This window comes from Condylostylus longicornis, unplaced genomic scaffold (assembly GCF_029603195.1).
Source record: "Condylostylus longicornis isolate FDR11 unplaced genomic scaffold, ASM2960319v2 ptg000084l, whole genome shotgun sequence".
Taxonomy (NCBI): Eukaryota; Metazoa; Arthropoda; class Insecta; order Diptera; family Dolichopodidae; genus Condylostylus; species Condylostylus longicornis.
In genome coordinates, this window is record NW_026578052.1 from 8,414,400 (window position 1) to 8,441,456 (window position 27,057).

Sequence of the window (27,057 nt, forward strand, 5' to 3'; positions counted from 1 at the left end):
AAATATTAATCTCTCAAGGATTTTTATCCTATATTTTTCGACATATTATTGCACACATTTTCAACATATTTTTTTCTTATATTATACATACTCGTATATATTTATTTACACAATAATCGGAGAAATTTAGGGTTCATAAGATTACGAAATAAAATAAAAAAAATTTATAGCTCGCACGACAATATCCTTTAAGCTCAATACTAATAATTAGGTATGATAGCGCGTGTAGACAATTTTCTTAGAAAAATAAAAACGTTTTCATTTCAAAATCTTTTACTTTTTTTTAAATGTCACATAAGAAAATTTCTCATTTTCTCTTGGTTTTTATTACAATATGCTGTTAAAGGATATTTTCATTAAAATAATTGAAGAAAATACCAAAAATATTATGGGGACTAGAGTAATTTTTTTGGATTTTGTTATGGAGTCAAATTATCATATATAAATGTTTATATAAAATTAAAATTTACTTGTATAATCTTTAGTGTATTTTGATATTAATTTGTACATTATTGTTCAAGGATAATATATGGTTGATTAGACATATACTCTTTAATTTGATGTGAGCTTTATAAATGGCATTGTCATACAAAACAATTTATTTTATATTTTAAATCCCTGAAGTAAGTGAAGAAATAAGAAACTGTACCATGAAACAAAGGGTAGGTTTAGAGAAGCATGTGAATGTTGAGGCCTTAGAACAGAAAGACTGAAAAAAACAAGTCTCTCGGCTTAGCGAGAAGTTTTGTTACGGCACTTTTGTGCCTTCCTTCAAACAAAGAATATAGACACAAAAACACCATAGAGCAAAATTTATGGTTAGTTAATTTAACTAGTTCTAGGAAATTATGACAACATCAGGGACGTTTGGCAGGTTAGGTTAAGATACCGATTAAGCACTATTGATAGGTCTGACGACGATGACGAATTGAATCTTTGTCTGTCGATGGTTTTTCGGACATATATAGAAAAAACCAAAAAAAAATATTTTTCTTCAAAGAAATTAAATAGACCCGAATAATTGGAATTATTGAAATTTGATTACTCATCATTTTGAACAAAAAATTAAAGGGTGGAATCGTAGAACCAATATACAGAGGTTAGCACCTCCTTAACTCCTTTCCAATCTACCACCAGTCCGTTATACGTTAAGCAGGACCACAGCAAAATTTTAAATACAATCAAATTTATTGAATTTGTGCAGAGGTAAATATTTATCAGAGAATTCGAATGGGCAGATTCGTTGCTGTACAATCTAAAAAACCTGCTGTAAGTAACCTTAAAAATGTGGAGTGGGCTAAGATTATTTTGCTAGAATATTTCTAAAAGTACATAGATTTCGAAGTTGAAACAGAACTAAGAACTATAAACTTAAAGCATACCCCAATATAGGTTTGCAGCGTGTTACTTAATAATAGAAATCTATACCATCAATAGTTAATTGTGCCACAAATGATATTATAAGCCAGTTGAATTATTGTGTTTGATATTTTGAACATAAAAACCTAAATTTTTTTTTTTCCAAAAAAAAACAAAAAAACCGAAAACTGCAAAAATATTTGCAATACTATCGAAATTTATAAACAATGTAAAAATAACAAAATTCATAATATGAGAGGAATTTTAAATTGTTCCAAATTTATCAAAAATATAGAAACCGAATAATTTGAACAGGTTAACAGAAGAAATTTTCCCACAATGAAATGAGCAATTTGTTCTCAAATAATAAAATTTATAAAATAAAACTTTAAATACATGTAAAATCAATGAGAACAAATAATGAATATTGCATACAGTTAACGATGGAATGAAAGATGATTGATAAGATTGAGTTCGCACATTTTAGTTGAAAATTATTAACAAAGTTTAAAAATTAGTTTGTCTTCATTGCACAGTACATTAAAACTCAGAAGTTCAAAATTGTACCAACTTTCCATTTGCTTTTGCCACACTAATAACCTAAGAAGCACCTTAATCATAACAATGGCTTGTTTGCCACAAAACCGCAACTGAAACTCCCTTTACTTGCTAGACATACTTTCATTTATTTCTGTGAAAACTAAAACTGAAAAATATCTCAACTACGAAAAATATGTAATCAAAATTTATTTAAGCCAATTTCGTCTTGTTGACATTTTGATTTTTGTTCAACGAACCGCTATATATGTGGTTCTCTTATTATTTACCAACTCTAAACCATGTTTCATCAACATATTTTATTAAAAACATTTTATCGTATATGAAAATATGAATAAACGATATAGAGTAGATAGGCATAAATCATATTTTATTTTACAGTTATATCGTTGTATGAATGCTTTATACCGATGTTTCAGTTTTATATGCATAATATTTTCGAAAAAGTTTTTACACACATAACCACTTAAATATTATCACAAAAGACTAAATTAATGCCATTAACCTATATTTTATCTAAAATGAAAAATTCCTAAATATCAATTTGTTATTTTGCGAAATTTTGTTTATATATTCAAATATACGAGAATAGCACAGGTGTATAACAACTGTTTAATATTGAAAAAGGTAATGATACCGCAAAATTGTTATGAAAATTTGAAAATTATTGTCGGTCTTTACTATAAACTAGAATGTAATTTTATTTGTCGTAAATTAATTAGTTCTTAGCTTGATTATGTTTTGAACTAAAATTGGAAACAAAATTTTTTTTTTAATGAAACAAGGAGGCAAGTACGCAAAACAAACTAGTACCGAAACACATGTAGGATTATCGTTTCTCCATCATATTGCTGAAAATTCAGGTTAAGAAGCTTCACATAATAGAGTCGATAACGAACTCCTAAACAAACAGCAACTCACTTCTACACGACATTTTCAAGATGATTTCTGGTACAAATATCTACACAAAAGCAATATTTTTAAATTTCATCAAAACCAAAAACTAAATTAAGAAATTCAATTTTATATTTAATTTAATTTTTGCTATTTTTATGGTTTTTTATAGAAACTTGCATTTTATTTTAGAATTTTCAATATTTTTCAAAACGAAAATATGCGGAAAATATTTTGAAATTAGAAAAGCAGAATGAGTATAACTACATTTTGTTGTTTGCTTGGATGTTGTGTTTAGATTTAAAACCTATGTTTAATATTTTTCATATATGAAAAGCAATAGAAAATATTTTGCTAAAACTGAAATTCAAAACTTAATAGAAAGTACAAATGATATGAAACATAATATGTGCGGCCATTTTCTTACCGATTCGACAAAATATACACAAAAAGGAATCAGATTTATCCAGTTCGTGTATCCAGTAACTCTGAGAAAAACTTTTTGGAGTAAGATAGGAGGAAGAAACTCAGATTGGAGAAAACAATACTGCCCTTAATAATATGCAGAGACAGCACACAGAAAGAAAAGGACAGGGCTTCTCAGACACATTTTTCAGTTCATCTGTCGTCAACTTCCTTGCCCATATATCAACTATGATGCGGAACCCATAAGAGCACTCACTCGCTGATGCCTGCTCGACCAGTGCGAGCTTACCCCAGCTTGAACGTAACATGACCTATATCACCTTTCAAAATGTACTCTGAGGCAGATCTCTATTGCATGCATTTCAACTTGAAACACCGTAGCGTCCAATACCATCCTCAAAGCTTGTGTTGAACTAATCCGTTCAACAAAATTCAAAGTTTATTTTGTAACATATACTTGAACTAATATTGAGAAGTGGGCCCGGTACATGCCGATCAGGAAGTAACAACTTATGTCCACAATACAAATTGTAACGTGACAAACCGATATCTGACATAACTATTAAGTGAATTGAGTCGCTGTATTGTGTGAAGCTTATTATTGTAGATATCATCACATTTAGTGAGAAGTCGACAAATTGTTAACCGAGCTTCCCTTCCGATGATCCTGTCTATATAATTATTTCAGAAGAGACAATTAATTCGTGTTACTTTCAACAAATAAAATTCACTTGTATAGTTGCCCTCACAGATATTTGATTTTAATGATTTAAAACTAGATTCTTTGGTTCTTAAAAAAACCTGTATCTATTAATTCGGAATAATCTCACTGATTTTGGAATATGATTTGGAATTTAATTCGGAATAAAGTTTTTCAGTCCGGAGTTCGATTCGGAATAAATATATTCAAATTACAAAAACTCTATCGTTTTTTAGATTTGATTCAATGATTTGACTATCAAAAAATCCTTAAAGCACTACTTAAAGGAAAAGAAAAAAAGTTATCAAGGTCCTAATCTAAAAACTTACCTCAGGTCAATTATTATTCGCTTACACAAATTATCCATTTTTTTATAGAATAGAAAAGATCAATAAATTTTTGTAGACAAACATTAAAAATCAATCACACATGCAGTAATCAAAAAATATAATGGAAAAATCTTGTTATCCTATATTTTTTGTTTGATTTCAAAGTATTTAAAACAACATTTAACAAAAATGAAACAAAAAAAAAAGTGAAATATTTAAGTGCTTATAGTGATTTTTCTTATATAAGTAGTTTTCCCATTGAGCCATTTTATAAATGATTGTATATGTTCTTGTGTCTCAAGCTTATAGAGCGACACACGTTGTGTGCACATACAAATAAAATAAAGAACTTTTAAATTCATTTTCTATGACTTGTTTGTATATACCGTAAATATACATCTATATAAAAATTTTCTTATGATTTATCATAGTACTAGAGATTTTATATTGCCTTCAACTTCTAAATTGATAGCCTTCAAGAAGCATAAGATATGATGCATTTGTTGCTAAACATTTTTCTCTTTTGTTCTTTGTTTTTATAATTTGCGATTCTAAACAGTCTCTTCTAAAATTAATGGTAGGCATCATTCGCATTATGCTTTGAATTGCTATATACAGGAGGTTATTAGATATTATTATGAGTTTCAAGTTTTCATAATGGAGGCTCCATTTTAACAAGAAAAATTTTATATTAAAAACATCAAATATTTAACAGATACCACCAAAAACGTGACTATGCTTTGATATCTGAAATGAAACCCTCATTTAGTTGCGGATTATTTTTCATCTCATTGTCGTTCATAGGCGAATATTAAATGTATTGTTCGTAAAGTCATGTTAACATTGTGTACAGTTTACTGTGGTAGGCGCTCTAGATTATTAGAAATGGAATTAATAAAATGGTTGGAAAATCGTGTATTGTAACAAATATTCACTATAAAGAGTTGGCAATTTTATATTGTTACAAAAATTTAAAAAATTCTTTTGAAGTTGAGCCAACATGAAAATTGAGCAAAATAGAAGGAGAACTCTTCTATTTTCAAAATCGAAGCAATCACTTTTCTTAAACGAACTCTTCAAACTCTTGTAACACCAAAATCTTGACTACAATATGTTAACAATGGTTCAGTGAACATTCAACACGGTTCATTATGAATTTTCGAAAAATTACAGCTATCAAAAATAGATCTAATCGCTGCAAAAAGAGTTCAAAATTTATATTCCGCTACGGTATATACTCGTAATGTACGGTATATATCAACATGTCTGACGCAGAAATATACATATATAAATCTAAATATGTAATTTCTTTTAATATATTGCCATAAAGAGAAAGAGATAGCAAATTGTGCGCATATTACACTGCTGCAGAAAAATGTAATGTAAATATTAAAAACAAAAAAAAAAACTGTCCCGACCATGTTTTACGTTCTACGTGCCGAATACAAGTATTTACTAACTGAAAATTCTACGTCATTCTACTGAGTATTCTCATATATTAAATTCACTACGTTATACAATGTAGTTACGTGGCTTTTTTATGTTTTTTTTTCCTACATTGTTGTGCAGATAAATGTTATAATAATTTTGAAACTCCATTTTGATGAATATAACCGTTTAGTAAGATGAATAATGGATTTCAGGTGAGACTAAAGTATAAAAATGTTATCATTTGAGCATTTAAAATAATAGAAAACGTAAAATTGTGAATACCTACACAGAAAATTCCAAATATTTTGCTGACAAAGTATATTATGAAGTACAAGAGTATTAAGCATATTTCATTAATTAAATTTTATAGGATTTATTATGTGATGGTGTTTTAATTTTCTGATAAGTCGTGATATTTGTGCTTAAGTCAAAATTATTTCAATGATTTGCGATTTTTCCACTGTATATTCGTGCAATACTATTGTGAATTTATTTAATTTTGACTTGCAAAAGTTGTACTGTAGTTTGAAATTGATATAAGATGTATTTATTTGTGTGATCCAAAGTTCACGTTTTTTATGGGAGAATGATGAAAAAGCAGCATTGCTGTGAGTGTATAGATTAATATTTTTAAAACAATTGCAATAAAATCGTGTTAATCGTTTGAAAGCTTGTTTAATTTAACAGTATAAATATTCGGTGCATTAAAACATAAATATAGATGTCGCTATTGTCTCAAATATTAATTATATCATTGTGAATGAAAACTCACTAATTTTTTTTTTGCAATATAACAATGCTATTAGAAGAGTATTTGCGTTTATGCGAATTGTAATTGTCCAGTTGAAAGTGTTTGAAAAAATTTTAAAAATTATAAAACAACAGAAATTTTTTACTTCTTTAACCTGGTTTTGCATTTAGGCGGATTGCAATTATGTGCGGGTTCGACTGTATTCATATTTAGTTCGTGTCTGAGCAAATACATTAGAAATAAGAACGACCACTGTTTTCAAAAATAAAAACATAATTGTAAATAATTGTATTTTTCATTAATGATGAGAAATTTATAATAAAATTAAAGACATTTTTCTTTAAAGTCTATGTATAGAGAACATTTCATTTTCGATTTCAAAATAAAATACGTACGTACACTTGAAATTCGGTTCTTATATTGTCATAAACGCACCCATTAACAAAAATTTATTATTTTTCTGTCTTATATTATAGTGTAACGCGTAATATATCAGAATGTCATTAAAAAAAAAAAAACTTTCTAGAAAAACACCATAACCTTAACACGTTATCAAAATAAATATATAAGGATTTTGTTATTTAGAAATAACAGTAATATTATAAGAAAAAAAATACATAAATTTTCGCGATTATTATTATACCAACCAACTCGTATAACATAATATCAAGGATATATCGGTAATAAAAATTTTTATTTATTTCCATTATTATTTATGTTAAACAAATTTTTGAGGTAAGAATAGAAGATGATTTAGATTCTATTTTATATTATGGTATATAAATAAATATTTGTACACATAGCTTACCCTATCTAAAGTTAAAGGAGACGAAAGCGAGGCATGTGAGCTGGCATGAGTGAAATCAACGAAATAACAAAATAAAATTTACTACGTTCAATTTTTATAACCGCGACTTATTTTTTATTTTAGAATATTTTTTGCAATGTGAGAATCGCGTTTTACCCATGCCACCCATACCTAAGATTCTATTGCTATTAAAATGCACTTATGTATATATATCAAAATTTTCTACTATAATAACCGTACACATGTATAACAAATAAGAAATATTACCTTTAATATTGTTTTTCTTTTATTACTTTCTAAAAAAAAAAAAGAACAACTCGAAAATAAAGGTGCAAAAACAACAACTTGAAAATAGAAAAAAATCCTTGGATTTTATTTGAATGTTTTTTTTATTGCTTTTTTATTACAAAATAACGAACTTATAAGATGTGAAATTTATCATAAGGACTACAAAATATCAATAAGGAAAAAGCGGGGCACACAAAATTGTTAAAAATAAGAATAATTCAAATTTAAATTATTCGATTTGACTCATCGTTGGTTTCTCACAGATATTTCGCGAAGAAACAAAAAAAAAACAAATTCTACAATAAAAAAAAAGGTTGGGGAAATTAAGGCCAAGATTTTTGCTCAAGATTTTTTTTATTTTAAATTAAATGTAAACACGATTATGTAATGGCCCTTTATTTAATATGAAAATTTTAAGAAAAAATGTGTAATTATCATTTGATTGTTCATTTCTTAATGGTTCAACTTAAATCTATGAAATTTTTTAATTTGAATGATTTATGTTTCGATCTTAAACTTCAATAGATTCACAAACACCGCTCTTTATAAACAATGTAGCGGTCTACAACTAAAATAATAATTAAGTTTATCGTACTATTCTCGTAGCATCCCTACGACTGCCGCTACTTATTATGAACTTTTCATTACAAAAATTCAATTCTTTTGCTTTAATTTTCTCATTAATATCGCAACAATGATATGTATATGACACTAATTGTAAAATAAATAATGTAGTATACCCTAATTACATAATTAACCCCTTAGTGTAACTCAATTATAACAAAAATTAAATAAATGTGTAAATATTTATTAAATGAAGGCTTATTCATAAAATAATAAATTAAGCATAACACAAGTAAACTGTGAAACGGTTTAACAAAAAATAATTCGGCCTTCAGATTTAAGGTAAATTTATGAAAGTGATGGTGTTTTAATAACCTACAATACTACCATAAACAATAACAAATTTAATTTATGTTTAATCTCGAAAATTTATCAAATAATTATTATTATTTGCAAGCCAGCAGTATATGAATTTAATTTTATGGCAGCACAAGTCGAATTATCGCGGTAGGTACAGCATATGTTGTTCAAATTCATATAGTTTTGCTCTAAATTTTTAACTCTATTGTAGTTTTTTGAAACAGTCGTATGGCTCGTCTTCAGAAAATAAATATTTTTTAAAAAAAATTGTTAAATTGAAATAAATGAATAATAAAAAACATTACTTTTTCATATTTATTAAAAATAACTACAAACTGGTGAGAATTAAGCATACGAAACGTGGTGGCCGATAAGGGTTAATTTTTACTTAATGAAAAACAATGAATTAACAAAAATTATTTTCTGAGAAAAGTGGGTTTTTAAAGACCCTCTAAAAATAAAAAATCTGCATTTTATAATTAATTTTTGCATATTTTGGACCCTATGACTCGCTGCTCAGGAAAAATGTAGTATTGTCACTTTTGACATATCGTAATTTAAAGAAATTTAAAGATTTTTAGCTTGTTTTTTGGGCACATTCATTGTTCTTTAATATTTGGAAGCGATATTTGTTATTGTTAACGGTGAACAACAAATATAAAATGTTTCAAATTTAAATAAAATAAAATAAAAATAATAAAATTTTTTATATACTTACATCGAAAAATAGTGGAATATCATCCCCATGAATTATGATATTATTATCAAGTAAAGTATCGTCATCACCCGAAAAAATATCTAAATCATCAGACTAAATAATAAAAAAAAAATTAAACAAAAAAAAAGTCAAATTAAATAAATACAAAATTAAAATAAAAAATAAAATTATAAAAAAAAATTATATTAAAAAATTTTAATTCAAAACAACAAAAAATAGAAAAATTCTTAAAAATAAAAATAATTTAATAAAAAAAAAAATTCCTACTTAAAGCTAACAAAAAAATTCTTCAACTTGAAAATTCAACCAAAAGGAAAAATTTACAAAATATTCAAAATTTAGTTCAAGAAATTTTTTTTTTTAAGTTATTTTCATCTATTGCGAGTTATTTTTTTCGCTTTTTAAAGTTTTTCACGTTTTCTCCTTTGTTATTTTCCAAATTTGTGCAAAAAAATATTTAAATTCAATGAAAATATTTTTATGCATATTTTCGTCTATGTATATATACATATAAAATAATTGAATTGCAGTTATTCCACATATTTTGGGAGAATTATAAGAATAGCTTTGACTTTGGAACTGAATTGAATTTTATATAAGTATTTGAGCTCTGTAATTGATGAAATTCCTACTTTGCAACCTGAAATCGATGTAAACTATATTAGCTAGTAGCAACTAGAGTTGCTGGAGTTTTTAGGCTTATAAATAATAGACTCCCATAAACAAGTTAAAAAGATCTCTATTCTTTACCATATTTCACTTAGCTATAATGTAAGCTATTCATATTTGGGGGTAACGTATGAAATAAAAATATCAAATTAATTCAAACGGCCAAATGTAAGGCAATTAAGAATTTATTTGAATATAAAATCAAGACGGCCACACTGGAAATTCATATTATAGCAACAAATTTATTAATCAATTGTAGGTTAGTAATTTAACCGCATTCAATGTATATTAATTATAAAAGCTTAAATGTGGAGTTCTACTTAAACAGTGAGCCACATTAATACCGAGCGAAAAACGGTAATAAAATACATATAAAATAGTCAAAAGTGAGACTCAACTATCAAAATGCTGTAGATTTACAAAAAAACTTTCATCATCTAACATGACACATCAGTGGCTTGATGTCAAGCGACTATGTGATATAAGCAAATTTGAAAACAAAATCAACGAGTACCTTTTGAGTTTTATTTGAATATAATTTCATGATCGTAAATATTTATTGTATAAGACTTTTAGTATCTGGCCTTTTTCTGTACTTTAATTTTTAGTTTCACTTTTTTAATTCTTTTGTTGTAATTCGACTACCTATTATACGAGTAATTGTTAGTTCTTCTTATCATTCTGAATGAGATTGTTATTACCGGCCGCATTACATAAAATTAGGGAGATTATATGTTGGCATCAAATTTCGGATGTCTTGTTTTCGATAGGAACGCACTTACTTCTCTATTGTAGGACAGCACCAATTTACTAGGAGTACCATACTTTCACTTTTATGAAAATTTTCGAATATAAAAACTAAAAGGTAGAAAAAATGTTGTATAAAAAGTTGTAAAACATTTCGTAAAAGTTTTTTCTTTTTTTTTGTCAGTAATCCTTAAATTGGTCATGTTTTGTCAACATTTCGTTTTCACCATTTACAACCACGTATTGTAAATGGAAGTTTTCTGAATTTCTGTTTTTTTTTTTTTGTTATTAACCAAGAAATGAGAAAAAAAATGGAATTTTTCGGAAATTTATCCAAAGTAATTTTATTTGAAAAGTTAAAGGTTAATAATTTTTTTTTTCAATACATGCTTTTTATGTTCATTTCGATTACTTTAATATTTTATTATAAATGTCAATTCAATAATAAAATAAACAAAAAAAATAATAGTTAGTATTTTATAGAAGAACTGTTATAGCGGTTAATATTATCATAAAGGTTTAACACATCTATTGCATGAAGATGAAGTTTGAAGAATTTAATGCTCGAATAGTTGGAAGAAGTATGAAGAGTACAGAATTCGAATGTAAAATATATGAATGTTTGAAAATTCATAACATTCCTCAAGCAATTCGCTTTAATTCATAACAATCCTCAAGCTATTCGCTTTTAGAGCGAATAGAATATTATTTGAAAAGAACATCTAATGATACCGTATTACCGGAATTGCCAATATTAGATCGAAATTGTATTTTTATTGTATATGTGACCTTCAAATACGACACACTGTGATCCGAGCGAATTTACTGTCAGCCCAACCGACATACCGCTCAAAGCCTTTCATCTAAAGTACCCGCCCGTGACTCGTATCCGAAATAAATTCGTATGTATATTGCAAGAATAAAATAGTGTCAACTCAATCGTATATTTAAAACTGTAACATCTGAGATACGTTCTTCTTCTGTTGAAAAATATTTCGCATTCTTTTTAATTTCAGGTTTCCTCCGTTTTCGCTCCTCCGCGATTTTCTTTTCAAATGTCTCCTCAAACTAAAATTATAAATGTAAAAACTTTTCTAACGCAATAAAATTTTATTCGCATAAAATATTGAAATTTATAGAAAATTTTGTAAATAAAATTAAATTTCTGAGAATAAGCATCCCCTCCTCTCTCTTTTACTCCGCAAATTCTTTTTCATTCTATATAGCATTTATTTACATTTTATTAAATTTAAAATTTTTATATTGGAAAATTTAAAATGTAAATAAAACTGGAAAATTTTTTTCCCTATAAGGAAAACATATTTGTTAATAATATAATAAAAAAACCTACGTATAGTACAAGAAAAATTCAATTGAATTCGAAACTCTTAAGAGTGTACAAGGTATGCCATAAGCTTAATACGATTACAGTGAAAAAAATTTTTTTACTCAATGAAAAATTCAACTTATTTTTTAAATTTAAATAAAAATTTTCTTCACAAGAATTTTCAGGTTTTCCTCAGATTCAAAAATATTATTATGACAAATTTAATACAATTTGTCTCATCTTCATTTCAAATACATTTCTGGTGTCATTTTAATTTTCAAAACAAAAATGAAAACAAAAAAAAAAAAACATAAAAAGAAATTAACAAATAAATTAATGTGAAAAACAAAAAAAAAGAATTTTCCGCTTAAAATCTCCGAGGAAAAAGGAATAATTCATCAAACAGAAAGAAAAATCAAAATATTTGCGTGCATCTACAAAAAAAAAAAATAATTTTTTTTTTCTTTCAAATTTTTCCATCATTCTCAAATAAATACACACATACATACATATTCATTTCATCCAACTTTCTATCCTTGAATTCAATTTAAAATGATTTATTTCCAAGTATTGTATTCAACTTAATATATGCTTTTAACATACCTATAGGCGTATACTGAAACGTGTACTTTGTATTATCTATATCAGTGTATATCAGTGTGTGTATTGTATATAAATAAATGGTAATCAATCATGACTACAGATTTTTATATACATATGTATACAAAAAAAAAAAATATCTCCAATATTAGGCATTTTAGAATTTGTATACGATAACCTTGATGATCATAAAAGTGTGTCAAAGAAAATTGATTAGCATTCTTTTTGATTCTTTTATACATACATACTAATACAAAAGACAAGATTATTTTTTTTATAAATAAAAAACAAAATTCACTTAATATTTCTAATATAATGAATATGAATTTTCACTCAATTCTCTGATCGTCCTTCTCAATTTATTTATTCTTTATTAATAAACTTTATTATTTATTTATTTTTATAGTCGTAATTTATATACGATAATTATAAAGAGAAAGAGAGAGTAAATTAATACATTTGAAATTAATGATTTCCATTTGATATTTTCTTACGAGTATTAACAATTTTATGATAATCACAAAAAAAAAATCTGATGTGGTCAGCACATAACCGACCGCATTGTGTATTGTCTAGTTAAATGAAAGTGTTACAGAATATTATAAAAATGTCTGTTAAATACTACTTTCCAATTTTTAGGACATTAGTAAGCTTATAGTTAACATACTTAGAAAAATGTAAATTTGGCTCTTAGTAGAGTTTTGCTTTGTGCTACCCGAATTCCCTGAAATGCTCGCCAGTTAGTTTCGGTAACAACCAGAACTCAAATATCAAATTTCAAGAAATTCCATAAATTTGTTCTGTGGATATGGTGAAAAATGTAAAATCGGCCCGCAAATCAGTTCTCGAGCCCTGATCTTTCCAAAAAAGTTATATGTTCATTGGTTTAATATGAGGAATTCATATATTAAATTTCAATGAAATCGGTTGATTATTTCTCTTTATATACACAAAAGTGTATGTTTGGCCCGTAGTAAACGTCTAGTTGCCGATGCCTGATCTTTCCAAAAAATTTACATGTTCATTGTTTTAATACGAGGAATTCATGTATTAAATTTCAATGAAATCGGTTGATTATTTCTCTTTATATACACAAAAATGTATATTTGGCCCGTAGTAAACGCCCAGTTGCTGATGCCTGATTTCTTCCAAAAGTTAGGAATTTTTGCGTATGATCGAGCAAAGCTTATATATGAAATTTCGAGTAAATCGGTTGAATACTTTCTTCAAAATGGTGAGAAATGTAAAATCGGTCCGCTAAAAAGTGCAGTTCCCGAGGCCTGATATATACCAAAAGTTGATCGATCCGTGCCATGGTGGAAACAAACTTACATATAAAATTTCATCAAAATCGGTTCAGCCGAACTGGAGATACACGCGTGCACACACAGACCGACAGACCGACAGACCGACAGACCGACAGGTTGCTAAAAATAGTTTATTTACACTTCCCTACTATGGAGAAGTACGTTTCCACCGAAAACTCGATATGCAAAATTTGTTGCCATCACATAACCTACCTATTGTTTACACAATACGGTCGGTAAAAATTAGGAAGCATTCAATTGGAATAAGTGATATAATTATATGGTATAATAATTTTATCACACCATGTAATATTATTTTTAGTATAATTTAAAAGAAATTAAAGAATTAATATTTTTGATTTAAAATTCATATATTTTAAGCAAAAATATCATAAAACTTTTTGGAATCTTATTGAATCAATAACACATTGATAACAATGCGAACTTTAGCTTAAAAAAGTATACACATGGAACAAACTAACTATATAAATAACAAGTTAATTTTCAAACAAACTGTTATACTGTTATTCTACTGTTATAGCAATTTCTGTACATCATTATGCTAAGAATGATGTAAAAAACCACCAGTTTATACAAAATGTACTTTAAAAATTAGTTTGTTTCGCTGAGTTTTGCATTAACGAATTTATTAAAATGTAAAACTGACGCACCCGTTTGTTTTGCGAAAAGTGAATGCACATACTTGCTGCGGTTTTAACTCCGATAACATCATTGAACAATATATCTTCGAAAATGTGATTATGCTGCATACAACACCATACGAAAGTGATTCATACAAGATGCTGTTTTAAAAGAATTTTTCTATACGTGATACGGCACGATAACAACATTTTATCTTAAATCAAATTGTTTTTCCAAAAAAAAAATAATTTACACTTTGAGAAATTAAACTTACAATTTGAGAAATTAAACATAATTTTCCAAAAAAATCAAATATATTTCAAACGAAGAATCTAAAGTATTGTACCGAATATCTTCGGACTACCAAGTTTTTGCCTCATAGTCACAAAAAATAAAATTAAAATTAAAAAGAAATATTCAGTTTCTACTTAATATACAAACGAAATGACCTTTCCAATTAAAATTCTTTAGAATATATTCCACATTTCTATAAAATTTAGTGATGCATATAGATTAAACACTTAAAAAAATGAAAATATTTAAAATAAAATAATAAATTTTAATTGGAGATATTAGAAAACTCACTAGAATTCTGACATCACTACAAAGCAATATAAAATCTTATTTGAGTACAGATCAAATCAATTGTACTTTTAAAAGGCTCCTATATTTAATTGTATCTCAATTAGCCATAATATCATTTTTGAAATGAGTCCATTATTATAGACAGGATCCTTCGGAACAATACATAATCTGAAATTCAATCTGACAATTTATCTAACCACATATAATATTCTTGCAATCTCTACATGTAATCTATATGATATCCTTAAAATGACAGTAATCGTAATCAAAATAAGATAAAATAAAAATATTAAAACTAAAAAAGAAAAAAATTTTAATTATAAAAACGAAAAGAAAAATACAAAACTCATAAAATTCTTAAAAGTTAGAATTTTTTTTTTTTTTTTTAGTTTTCATACATAAGATTTTTAAAGTTGATTTTACTGGGTCAAAATGAAAAGGATATTTAATTTTTACTTTAAACTGAAATCCTTCTTAGTTTTCAATGCACTCATTCTTTTTGAAAATATTTTTTATTTTTTTTTGTTCATATATGAAAAGAATTTTTATTTACACAAAACTTAAAAATGCATTCGGAATGAAAATAAAAATTTTAATAATGGATTTGTAATTTTTTCTTCATAGAACAAATAAAATTTTAACCCTGAAATAGTGGAAAAAAAAAAATTGTTGAAATTTTTATTCTAAATATTATGGAATTTTAAATTCTTTTGGAAAAAAATTTTTTTTTTATATAAAAATATTTTTACTTAGATTTAAAGGTTATGCTTGCTTATTCTGATAATGACGACAGTTAAATTAACTTGGTTTGGTTGAAGAATTTATTTTTCCGCAGATTTTCACAAAAATTTTTTTTAAAATTCTTTAAAGTTTTCAAATAAAATTGGAATTTTTTTAAGTATTAGCATTGTGTGTATAGTTTATAGTGTTACACAGAAGACAATTTTTGTAATTACACAAAAAAGTTAATTTTTTGAAGGCCGCTAGTGAGCATTTAGTTTCTTAATTTCATATAGCGTCACTCATAAAAATAATTCTAAAAATTTCTTCCGTATAGCACCATAAACAACTTATATACACAATGGTATCAGTCTTTATTGACGACAGAATGAAAACATTATTGATTTATTTTCGAAATTTAAATTCTAATTGTTCTATTGCATAAAAAATAAATTGCACAGCATTAACTAAAACCTATTTTTCGTGTAATTAACTGTAAGTAACTTAACTCTTCTACAAAAATATTAATGGATTTTGCAACTAAAGCACTGTATAAAATATTCTTTGTAAAAGTACAGCACCTGCTTTAATAAAAACGAAAACAATTAGTGTCTACGAACGGATTTTTTTCCGTTTTTCGAAAATTAGTTATGCTATAGCATAATTGTGAGTTGACAATTAAAAAAATATAACTGAAACGTCTCGTATCAAGATTACGGAAAATTCGAAAAAATTTTCTTCTTAGTAAACACTCTAAACTAAAATCAAAAAGTTTAAGATATTCTAAAATATTTTCCTCAATTTTTCACTTTTAAAATTAAAGTCACAAATTTTTAAACCTGGCTATACCCAACTCTATAATATATAAATTTAAGTTACATCATTTTCAAATTTAAAAAACTTAATGACAAAAAAATTTACCATCCGATGAGGTTATTTTTCACTTTTAACATAAAATACAAAATAAAGTTATGGTTTTAGAATTAATCGTTTTATTTATTTTTAAATGAAATTAAAGCCTAAGGCTATATAACAGTAAATGAGAAGGAGTAAACCAACACAAGAACTAAAATCCAAAAACAAAACAAAAAAATGGAATAAAAAGTTACGTAAAGATCTAAAAGTAAAAAAAAAAAAAAAACTTTTCAAAAGTTTAAGTTCCTTTTTTTGTTTTTTAAATCTTTAAATAATTTTTTTTACATTATAGGCAGGTAACAGACTATATTATATTGTCCTTATACACATACATATACCTATAATATATAAAATGGAAGTAAATAGAAATATTAAATAAAAAAAAAAGAGTACACAGAATAAAGGATAATAAATGAAATGAGAAAATTTTCATATTATCCTTTTGTCTGTACTACTTTTAATAATTAAGTTTGAGTTGAAAAAAATAAAACCAGAAATTGCAAGAAGTTTTTCAATGAAAAATTTTCTTTGCAAAGCATAAACTTTGAAAATTTTATGATGAATTTAAAGTGCAGTACAAAAAAAAAAAATTACAACGATCGAATAATTTCTTTAATATTGAAACAAAAAAACTAGGGTAAAGTTACCAAAATTTTGAATCAATATAGATAATAATTATTTCTATATAAACTTTTATGATTATTACGATTAAATATTTGATGGTAAGAATTTAAGGACTTTTACAGAAATATATAACTAATTATTCAATAATATTGTTTTACATTGGAATGAATTAACTTATAATCTTTTGTCGTAACCTGAAAAATCATTACAAAATATCTGACTCTTAATCTAAATTTTAAATTATCTTAAAAATTTCTAAACTAGCACTATCTCTTAATATAATTTAGAGAACTACAATTTGAAAGTGATCAATATTATATTTTTTGATAAATTTCAATAATTATTTAATTTATTCAATAATGTCAATTCTGTAGGTTAGATATTCCATATAAGGCTGGCAGCTAGATTTTACTGAGCACGCCCCAAGAAAATATTGAGTTCGTATGGTCCGTACGTTAATTGCACTTTGAATGTATTTTTGTAACTATTTTTGCAATACCCAATTTTTATTCCTCTTCCTTAGGCACATTATAAGTTAGAATTCATGATTTCAAATTCACATTTTTTCTTCAATTCATGATTTCAAAGTTCTGTTTTATTGCATTAGATTTAGAAATATAAATTGCCTGCTTTTCAATATGTACATATTCGTTAGCATGTGAAACTTTTGGCACCAACATTAAATAAGTGCAAATTTTAACATCTTATTTCTCATATCATCTCGTAACTTATTGAGTTTCTTGAAATTGAAAACGCAGACAACACCTTATTTTCCCTTTCATCATAGTTATAAGTCCTAAAATTAGTAAACAAATAAAATTTATGTTTAAATGAAATCAAATATGAAATATTCAAATTTAATAATATAATCTCGTCTACTTATAAATCAATTGAAAAATATGATTTTATCTGCATTTCAATTTGCTTTTTAACATTCTATATGTATTTTTTTCATCTATAGAATTTAAATTTAATTTTTTCTTTTTATTTCAGAAAATCCATAATAGCATTATTGAATTTTTTTCCTAATAAAATGTTTAACGCTTATTATAATATTGTGTTTGATTTTCATTTTTGTTTTGATGGAATTTAATTTGAATTGAATAAGAGAAAATCAATTTTGAAAAAAAAAATTTGCTTTTTTATTAAATTATAAGAAGAATTCTGATAATATTTATAGATTTATCAAATCAATTTGAGTTTTAAATTTAGTTTTTTTTTTTTAATCCAAAAATTTAATTTGTGTCCAATGTCGACTATTATGATTTCATCGAGTCGATGTTCTTTATTTTATTGCTTTTCCTTTTTTCTCAGTAAATAATTGAAATTTAGTCACGTAAACTAAAAGCAAATAAATTTTTGATTTCATTTAGTTATATGAATGTATATAGAGTAGTCGCATATTGTTTTTGAAGTCTAGGTCATTTCAGATGAAATCGTGTTATTAAAAATATAATTATTTTCATTTTAAAATTGTGCACACACCATATTGTGCCATTTTCTATACATAGTGTTTGTATATAATAATATGTATTCAACTTTCATTTTTAGAACTGTGGGGAAAAATATCTGTGTGTGTATATATGTACATAGAAAAACTCAATTATTTCAATAACAGAAATGAAATTAATTAATTTTAAAAGCAAGCATAATAGCAGCATAGAATTGAAATAATTATATAGGAAAAATTTTTTAGAAATACATACATAATAGGCAAACATGTATACATTTTATAGGTAATTTAACAATAGTCACATGTACATACATATTGGAAGCATATTCGTTTATCGTCCTGTATTCAACTTTTAATGCAATTTTCCTCGAATCAATTGGTGAAAGAATTTTTATTGTGTCTTATTAAATTCAAAAGTTAATTCATTCCATTTTAACTAAAAAAAACTCATCAGTTTTTTTACAGTGTTTACGAAATACCAGCAAAAAATTTTATATGAAATAGAATGTTTTTTGAATTGTTTTTAAAGAAATCTCCTTCAAGCTTAAAACTGATGCCTTAAGTAAGCTTATTATGTTATCTTCTAGAATGTTAAAGCAGTAATCTTCTAGTTTTAAATAAATACGATGCTCAAAAAGTGATTAAATAAATTTTGGTCAAAATGCTCCTTGCTTTACCATAGCTAAATTTATAATGACTGACATCAGCTTAGTATTATTCCGGATTCTTACAATATTCAGAGTTTACTTTACTTTACAATATTCAGTTTACTTTTTATTAATACTTATTGTTAAAAGCATAATTGAAACTTCCGAATAACAGTCATATTGAACCCTTGTACTAGAACATTTTGTAATTGATTGCTTTACTGAATCACCTAAAAATAAATCAAAATTTAAAATTCTATTGCAATTCACAATTACATTTATATAATAAATTCCAAATATAAGCATGACTAAGTATACATATCTACTAGAGTATAGCTACGGTATAAGCACAAATATATTATGGTGATATTTTTCTGACCTGCATTTTCTAAAGATTTCATGTATTACAACACTACAATAATAATAGACCAATTAGTTTTTTACTTTTAAATCTTACACGATAATTTTATTTACTTTTTTTTTTCTACTTCATTCCTCACTGTTCCAGATTATTAATCTTAAAATTTATAATTAAATAACATAATTACTTATAATCGTTTATTCTTTTTCAAATGAATTTGGCAAAAGAAAGATTAGTGAAATAATTCTTGTGTATATACACGTATGTACGTACTTAGATGAATATTAAATACGGATAATATTAGAGTGAAATTTGGTAATATTTTATTTTCTCACTCACGAGACATGTGTAACCTAATTGAAAATGGGTAGTCTGACGCGAATAGGACTCGTATCTATTAACAAATTAAGCCATTTTTAAAAATATGAGCAACATTTTGCAATAACGACTCGTCATTTTTTCATTTACTTTAATTTCAACTATACATACGCCATAAATATTTGGAAAAATTTATTAGAAAATCCAGAATGCAAACTATTTTACACATTAAAGGTAAATACCAAAAAAGAACCCAAATAACTTTTACAGAATTTATTTTCAAACTTATCAAATTTATCACAATTTAGTTTTCTGTACCTATAGTTAATACCTAGGATTACCTGAAATTTTCAACTTTAATAATATTTCCTTTGAAAAAAGAAATTCACAAATGAAAAAAAAAAAAACGTATTCTGAGTTGGAAGAGATGCAACACTTTGGAAAAGTTAAATTGAAATTTATTTAAAATAAAAATTTATTTTTTATTTCCCCATACAATAAATTTTATATATTTTTTAGTTTTTACTACTTCTTCCATTCAATTATTACCCATATTTGAATGTGCATTTATGCTTCTACAGGTATACTACGCGCATATCATACTTATATACAAAAATTTTATAATGTTGCATTAACTTTTGAATAGTGAATTGAAAATCCTCTCAACATTGGAAATACATTTACTTTTTCCACTTTAAAAACCATATAACCCAAAAAAAATAAAATTACTTCAAAAAGTACAAGGATACTCATAGGTGTACTCATATGTATAATATAAATAATAAAAAAATTGGAAATCCTTCGCGAGTTTAACATGTTTTTTTTTGCATTCATTCATTCATTTATTCTTCTACTTCTTCTTTTGCTTCTTCTTCTTCATAACAAAATGGTTATCAATTGTGAAAAAAATTGTGAAAATTTTCCGTATTACGTTCACTTTCAAGGTTGTTTTCTTATTACAGTTTTGTTGTTGTTATTCATTGCAATTCGTTTTTATATAAAAATTTAGCGCCTAGTTTCTTCCAACATCACCTTGGGTTTATAATAATTATTTGTTCCAATGTAACATAACATTTGTTACCTACTTTTACAGATCTACATACTACTACTCGGCTGTTGTTGTCTTCAAAACAATTTTGTTTTTTTTTTTGTGTTTAATTTTTTTCCATTTTTATTTTTTGTTTTAGAATCAAGTTTAGCTTGAAAAATGTGAAATAGTTTTCAAAATTTTTTCTTATTTTGTTCCATATTACATTTATTTTTTTTTTAAACAAATAAAACTATTGTGACACTATTAAAGATAAAGGATACTGTATTCATATGGACGAGATGAGGAATGAGGTATGATTTTAGAGAGTATAGAAGAAAAATTTTTAGTTTTTTTTTTTCATTTGGAAAAATTCAAGTACACCAAAGATGAGTTTCTAAGTTTGTTAATAGAATGTGTTTATTATAGAGGAAAATGAGAAAAACATGTTTGAAAAAAAAAGTAGAATAAAATAATTTAAAAAGTGAAAAAAATAAAATTAAAAAGTAGGGTAAGAAAAACTTTTCCACTTTAATGCAGTAAACAATTCGCTAAGGATGTGAAACAAATAACAATAAAAATGAAATGAAAATTATTTTAAAAGCATTTTTCTTTGTAAGAAAGCGAATTCTATAGTTCAACAAAAAATAAAAGAAAAACAAATAAAATTAAAGTTTCGAACGTCCCCATATATAGGTACAATTTTCTATTTCCATCGTGCACGTTGAAATTGGCAAACATGTAACATTTTTTATTAAATTTTTAATATGCAATTTATTTAAAAATATTGCAATTTTGTAACACTTAAATATTATGAAAAACTATATTTACTAGTCCCTGAATCTTAACTCATAGTCCTAAACTTTATAAACAACATTCCAAAACATAACTTTCAGATTTTTAGAGTAATTTTGTATTCTAATACGAAAATTCTCAAAAAAAGATGAAAATTTTGCGGCAATCAATGTCCAGTCAATCATCATCCAATTTTATTGCTCGATTATTGTGAACCAAGCCTCAACACAAGACTGCAAAGTGTTTACACAACATTTTAAAATGCAACTTCGGGCATATTAAACAAAAAAAAAACCACTTCCATTTTAAATGTTGTAACTAGGATGTAAGCGTTTGAGATACTGTGTATAATTGTCACATAGATCCCAAGTCTTCCAGACAAATAATTTGCATTACAAAAATTAACAGGTGAAATTCAAAGTAACTACAGCCAAATTTTGTGCCTTATATAATTGATTGGAATTTTAATCGTATAGATGTCAATTTACATTTTTAACACCATTCCTGATATTATAATGCATTCAGTTCCAAAACGGAAATGCGCTAAAAGATAATAGTTGGTAAGATACGCAAAAATTTTTTAAATTTAATGAGAATAAAAACCTAAAATGTAAATATTGTTTTTCTTTTTATAAAAATTTACCTTTCACTCCCTTATTATTTAAAACATTGTATTTTATATTTTTAGACCAGAACTCACCTGCAAATAAAAAATAATTTTTTTTTTTTAATAAATTGCAAATTTTATTTTTATTAAAACGAAAAAAAAATTTAAAATTAATTAAATTTGTACTCGAATTTATATTAAAAAATAACAATCAAATAAAAATTATAAATTTAGTTAATTTATAATTTTTAAAGAATTTACAAAAATTCTCGTATTATTTTTACAGAACGATAGAAATTTGACTTAAATTTCGGTACTTTGCACATTAAAACTAAAATTTTCTTGAAATTTAAAAATTAAAAATTTTATTTTTGGTATTTAATATGCATGTATTTTTGATCTATATCTATAATATTAGGTATACATTTTCATTATATATTTTGCAAATAAATTTTCCTTATATACTATTTTGTACAAAAATATTTGTATATGTATTTTAATTTATAGTAGTTTAAAAAAAAAAATTGTAAGCGTTTTATTTCAAAAGACTTCTATGTTCAAAATTTTCCCTAGAGAAGAACCAAATGACATATTTCGCTGCTTATAAGACAGTTTTTATTGCTTAAAACTGTTGAAATATTTCAACAAAAATTTATTTAAACAGAAAAACAAATAAGAATGGTAGAGAAAATAAACAGGCATAAATATATAAAAAGGAAAAAATATTCGAAATGCAATTTTAATATTTTCTTATTTTATTTTCACTATTTTCCTTAAAAGAAAGAAAAATATAAGTTTATTTTTATTTTTATTTTTTGATATTTTCACTCCATACATGATGATAATATATGGAAAATAAAACATTTTGAAATGAAGAGTAAAAAAAAATTTTTTTTCTTACAAATTATTCGCTAAAAAAGTTTTTCTTTGAATTAAGGATTAAGGGTATGCATAATTTGATTTCTAGTTTGTAATCTCGTACCTATATGATATGTCGGAACAGGGCTTCATTTCAAAATTTGATTACGTTATATTTTTAATAAAATTAATTTAATTTAGCCCATTCATCTACAAATATTTGCATTTCTTTTCCAGATGTCGCTAAATTTATTGAATTCGTTGGATCTAATCCTTAAAATATTTACTAATATCGTATTAATGGAGAAAAATTTGTTAATTCCAAAAATTTAAAATCTAGGGTTATAAAATATGAAAATTATAGATAATTATAAAAGAACTAAGTATTTAGAAGAAATTTGAAAAACAGTTCCATTCCTCTCATATAAAACCAAATAAAAATTCCCAAAGTTATCTGGGATGTTAGTTAAAAAAATATTTCATGTTCATTCTTTAGCTAGCATAAGGAAATGCAGTACACAATATAAAAATGTATGGAAACAGTATAGAGAAAATGAAATATTATAATATAACTATGTAAATGATGTTATGCAATTTGTACGGCATAAAATTTAATTTTAAGAAAATTTTTTTGCATGGAAAAATTACGACGGTGAATAAAAAACAACTAATGGAAAATTTATACGTTTTTTTTTTTCATTTTAATTATTTTATGGTTTTATACGTTATTTTCTTTCTTGAAATTATTTTTAAAAAAATTTATTTCTGACTTTTAAATTTTTCGTTATTACAACATTCTTTCTTTTTAAGTTCTTTTAACTTTTAACTGCGGTTTTATATATACAAGATACCTACCTAACTACCTAACTACTTTTTCCATGCAATTATAAAACTATATGTACGAACAAACTTAGATAAATAAGTAGGTTACATATATAGATAGGAGTGCAGTGCACATAAATATTCGTATTATAACTAAGTTTTTCGCTAATAAGTTAATAATGTTTTATAAATTGATAATGAAAATGATAATTTTTAATGATGATAATGATGTTGATTCTTATTGTTATAAATGATAGTTATAAAGAAAACATACATATAACATACATATTAAGAAAATTCACTTGAAATTTTAAGTAAAAACTTTTATAATTTATCATTTTAATAATATTATATAAGCGTATAATAATAATTTATTAAGTAAGTATATGGTGTGAATTTATTGAAAAATAATTTTAGATCATTTTTAATAAAATACAAAAAAAAAATTAAAAACTTTTTCATTTACTCTGTGAATATTTTTCATGTTCTTATAAATATAAAAATAAAATTAATGTGCATGAATATTTATGGAGAATTTTAAGTTTTTAATTATAGTATGTAAATAATAATAAGGATTTGTAGAAATTTATGTTAAAATAAATTAATTTTTAGTAAAAACAATATATGTAAGTATTTGCTTACGTATAATTACAATATTTTATGAAAATGAATTTTTTTGAGATAAAAATTTTAAAGTTGAAAATTGTATTTAAAATATTCAGAAAACAATCATATGTTTCAGCTCGTTAATTAGAGGCAAAAATTGTATTGTTTTCTTAACAAATAAGAGAAGTTTCTGTGATATTCGTTAAAATAAATATTCTATTCAATGCAAGCAAGTGCATAAATTTTATAAAGAAAATAAAACAATAGATCCAACGTTTAGCAATTAAATTTTTAACTTGTGACCTTAAATACAAGGTATACCTATTATTAAAATCTTCAATATTTTTAATTTACCATTATTATCAGAGTTTTCAATATCCTAAAAATTGGTTTGAATTCACATAAGTTTTAAAATTAAAATTTAAAGTAGCTTACCGTTTGATGTTGGGTCTGTGTTTGATTACATATAAGTGGTATAACTTCCGGATTTCCATATATTTTTAACATTTCAATTGCACCCTAAAGGATAAATTTTATAAAATTAAATATAAAAATATAAACTGAAATGTTTAAAGACAAAATGTAACAAATCAATCCTGAATCTTCTTTTACTTTTGTTTTTTTTTGCCATTTTTATGTTTCGGAACTGTGATTTTCCTCCCATTCCATTTTTGGTTTAACTTTTACAATTTTCCTTTTTATACCCTGCACTTCGTGAAGGGTATATTAACTTTGGTATGGAGTTTGTAACTACTTGAAGGAGTCATCTGCGGTATGGACATATATATATATTCTTGCTCAGCGTAAAATTCTGCGTCGATTTAGACATGTCCGTCCGTCCGTCCGTCCGTCCGTCCGTCCGTCCGTCCGTCCGTCCGTCCGTCCGATCGCACGATAACTCAAAAACGAATAATGCAATCGACACCAAACTTTCACAAGTTTTTTCTTTTGTGCCAAGGACGAACCCTATTGTTATTGGACTAAGTCGGACAACGGGTTCGGGTAGCTGCCATACAACTCCAAGAGTTTATTTTAAATATTTCAAAAACTAATAAAGCTATAAATATAAAATTTTGTACACATGTGTCCAATTATATTCTACACATGCTCTAAAAATTATAATGGGATAGCTGCACCGGTTCGGGTGGCTGCCATACAACTCCAACAGCAAATTTTTTATATTCGGAAAAATAATAAAGTCAGATTCATGAAACTTGGCAGTCATGTGTCCAATTATAGGTCAAATATATTTCCGAAGTTTTGGAGGAATTGCTTGACAGGTTCGGGTACCTGCCATACAACTCCATAAGCTAATTTTAAATATTTGGAAAAATAATAAAGTTAGATTCATGAAACTTGGCAGTTGTGTGTCCGATTATAGATCAGATATATTTCCGAAGTTTTGGAGGAATTGCTTGACAGGTTCGGGTACCTGCCATACAACTCCATAAGCTAATTTTAAATATTTGGAAAAATAATAAAGTTAGATTCATGAAACTTGGCAGTTGTGTGTCCGATTATAGATCAGATATATTTGTGAAGTTTTAGCGGAATTGCTTGACAGGTTCGGGTACTTGCCATACAACCCCAAAAGCTTATTTCAAATATTTGGAAAAATAATAAAGTCAAATTCATGAGACTTGGCAGTCGTGTGTCGAATTATGGGTCAGACATATTTCTTAAGTTTTCATGCGATTGCTTGACAGGTTCGAGTAGCTCCCATACAAGTCTAAAACCTTATTCTTAATATTTGGAAAAGTAATAAAGTTAGATTCATGAAACTTGGCAGTCATGTGTCCAATTATGGGTCAGACATATTTCTGAAGTTGTGGTGGAATTGCTTAACAGGTTCGAGTAGATCCCATACAAGTCTAAAAGCTTATTCTTAATATTTGGAAAAATAATAAAGTCAGATTCATGAAACTTGGCAGTTGTGTGTCCGATTATAGATCAGATATATTTGTGAAGTTTTGATGAAATTGCTTGACAGGTTTAGGTACTTACCATACAACTCCAAAAGCTAATTTTAAATATTTTGAAAAATTATAAGGTCAGATTGATGAAACTTGGCAGTCGGATGTCCAATGATAGGTCAGACATGTCCGTGAAGTTTCTATAGAATGCTCTCACAGGTTCGAGTAATTGCTACACAATAACGAAAGGTGCAGGGTATAATTCAATCGGTTTATACCGACTGAAACGTTTTTACTTGTTTGTATTTGGTTCGTTATTTATTGGATT

General features: G+C 25.7%; 1 protein-coding gene across 6 annotated transcripts in view; it reads right to left on the reverse strand.

Annotated features, from left to right (window-relative positions):
• The window catches only part of LOC129613459 (collagen alpha-1(XVIII) chain), a 197,403-nt gene extending 172,051 nt beyond the window's left edge, over window positions 1–25,352 (reverse strand). For 5 of the 6 annotated variants that reach the window (XM_055527539.1, XM_055527536.1, XM_055527538.1 and 2 more), the window contains exons 1-2: window positions 25,252–25,352; window positions 9,187–9,279 (exon numbers count right to left, since the gene is read on the reverse strand). In XM_055527539.1, coding sequence (XP_055383514.1) covers window positions 9,187–9,279; window positions 25,252–25,323 — 165 coding nt within the window. In that variant the 5' untranslated portion in view covers window positions 25,324–25,352. The remainder of the gene's footprint in view (window positions 1–9,186; window positions 9,280–25,251) is intronic. The other variant, XM_055527540.1, reaches the window with a different exon arrangement.
• Window positions 25,353–27,057: the final 1,705 nt, after the last annotated feature.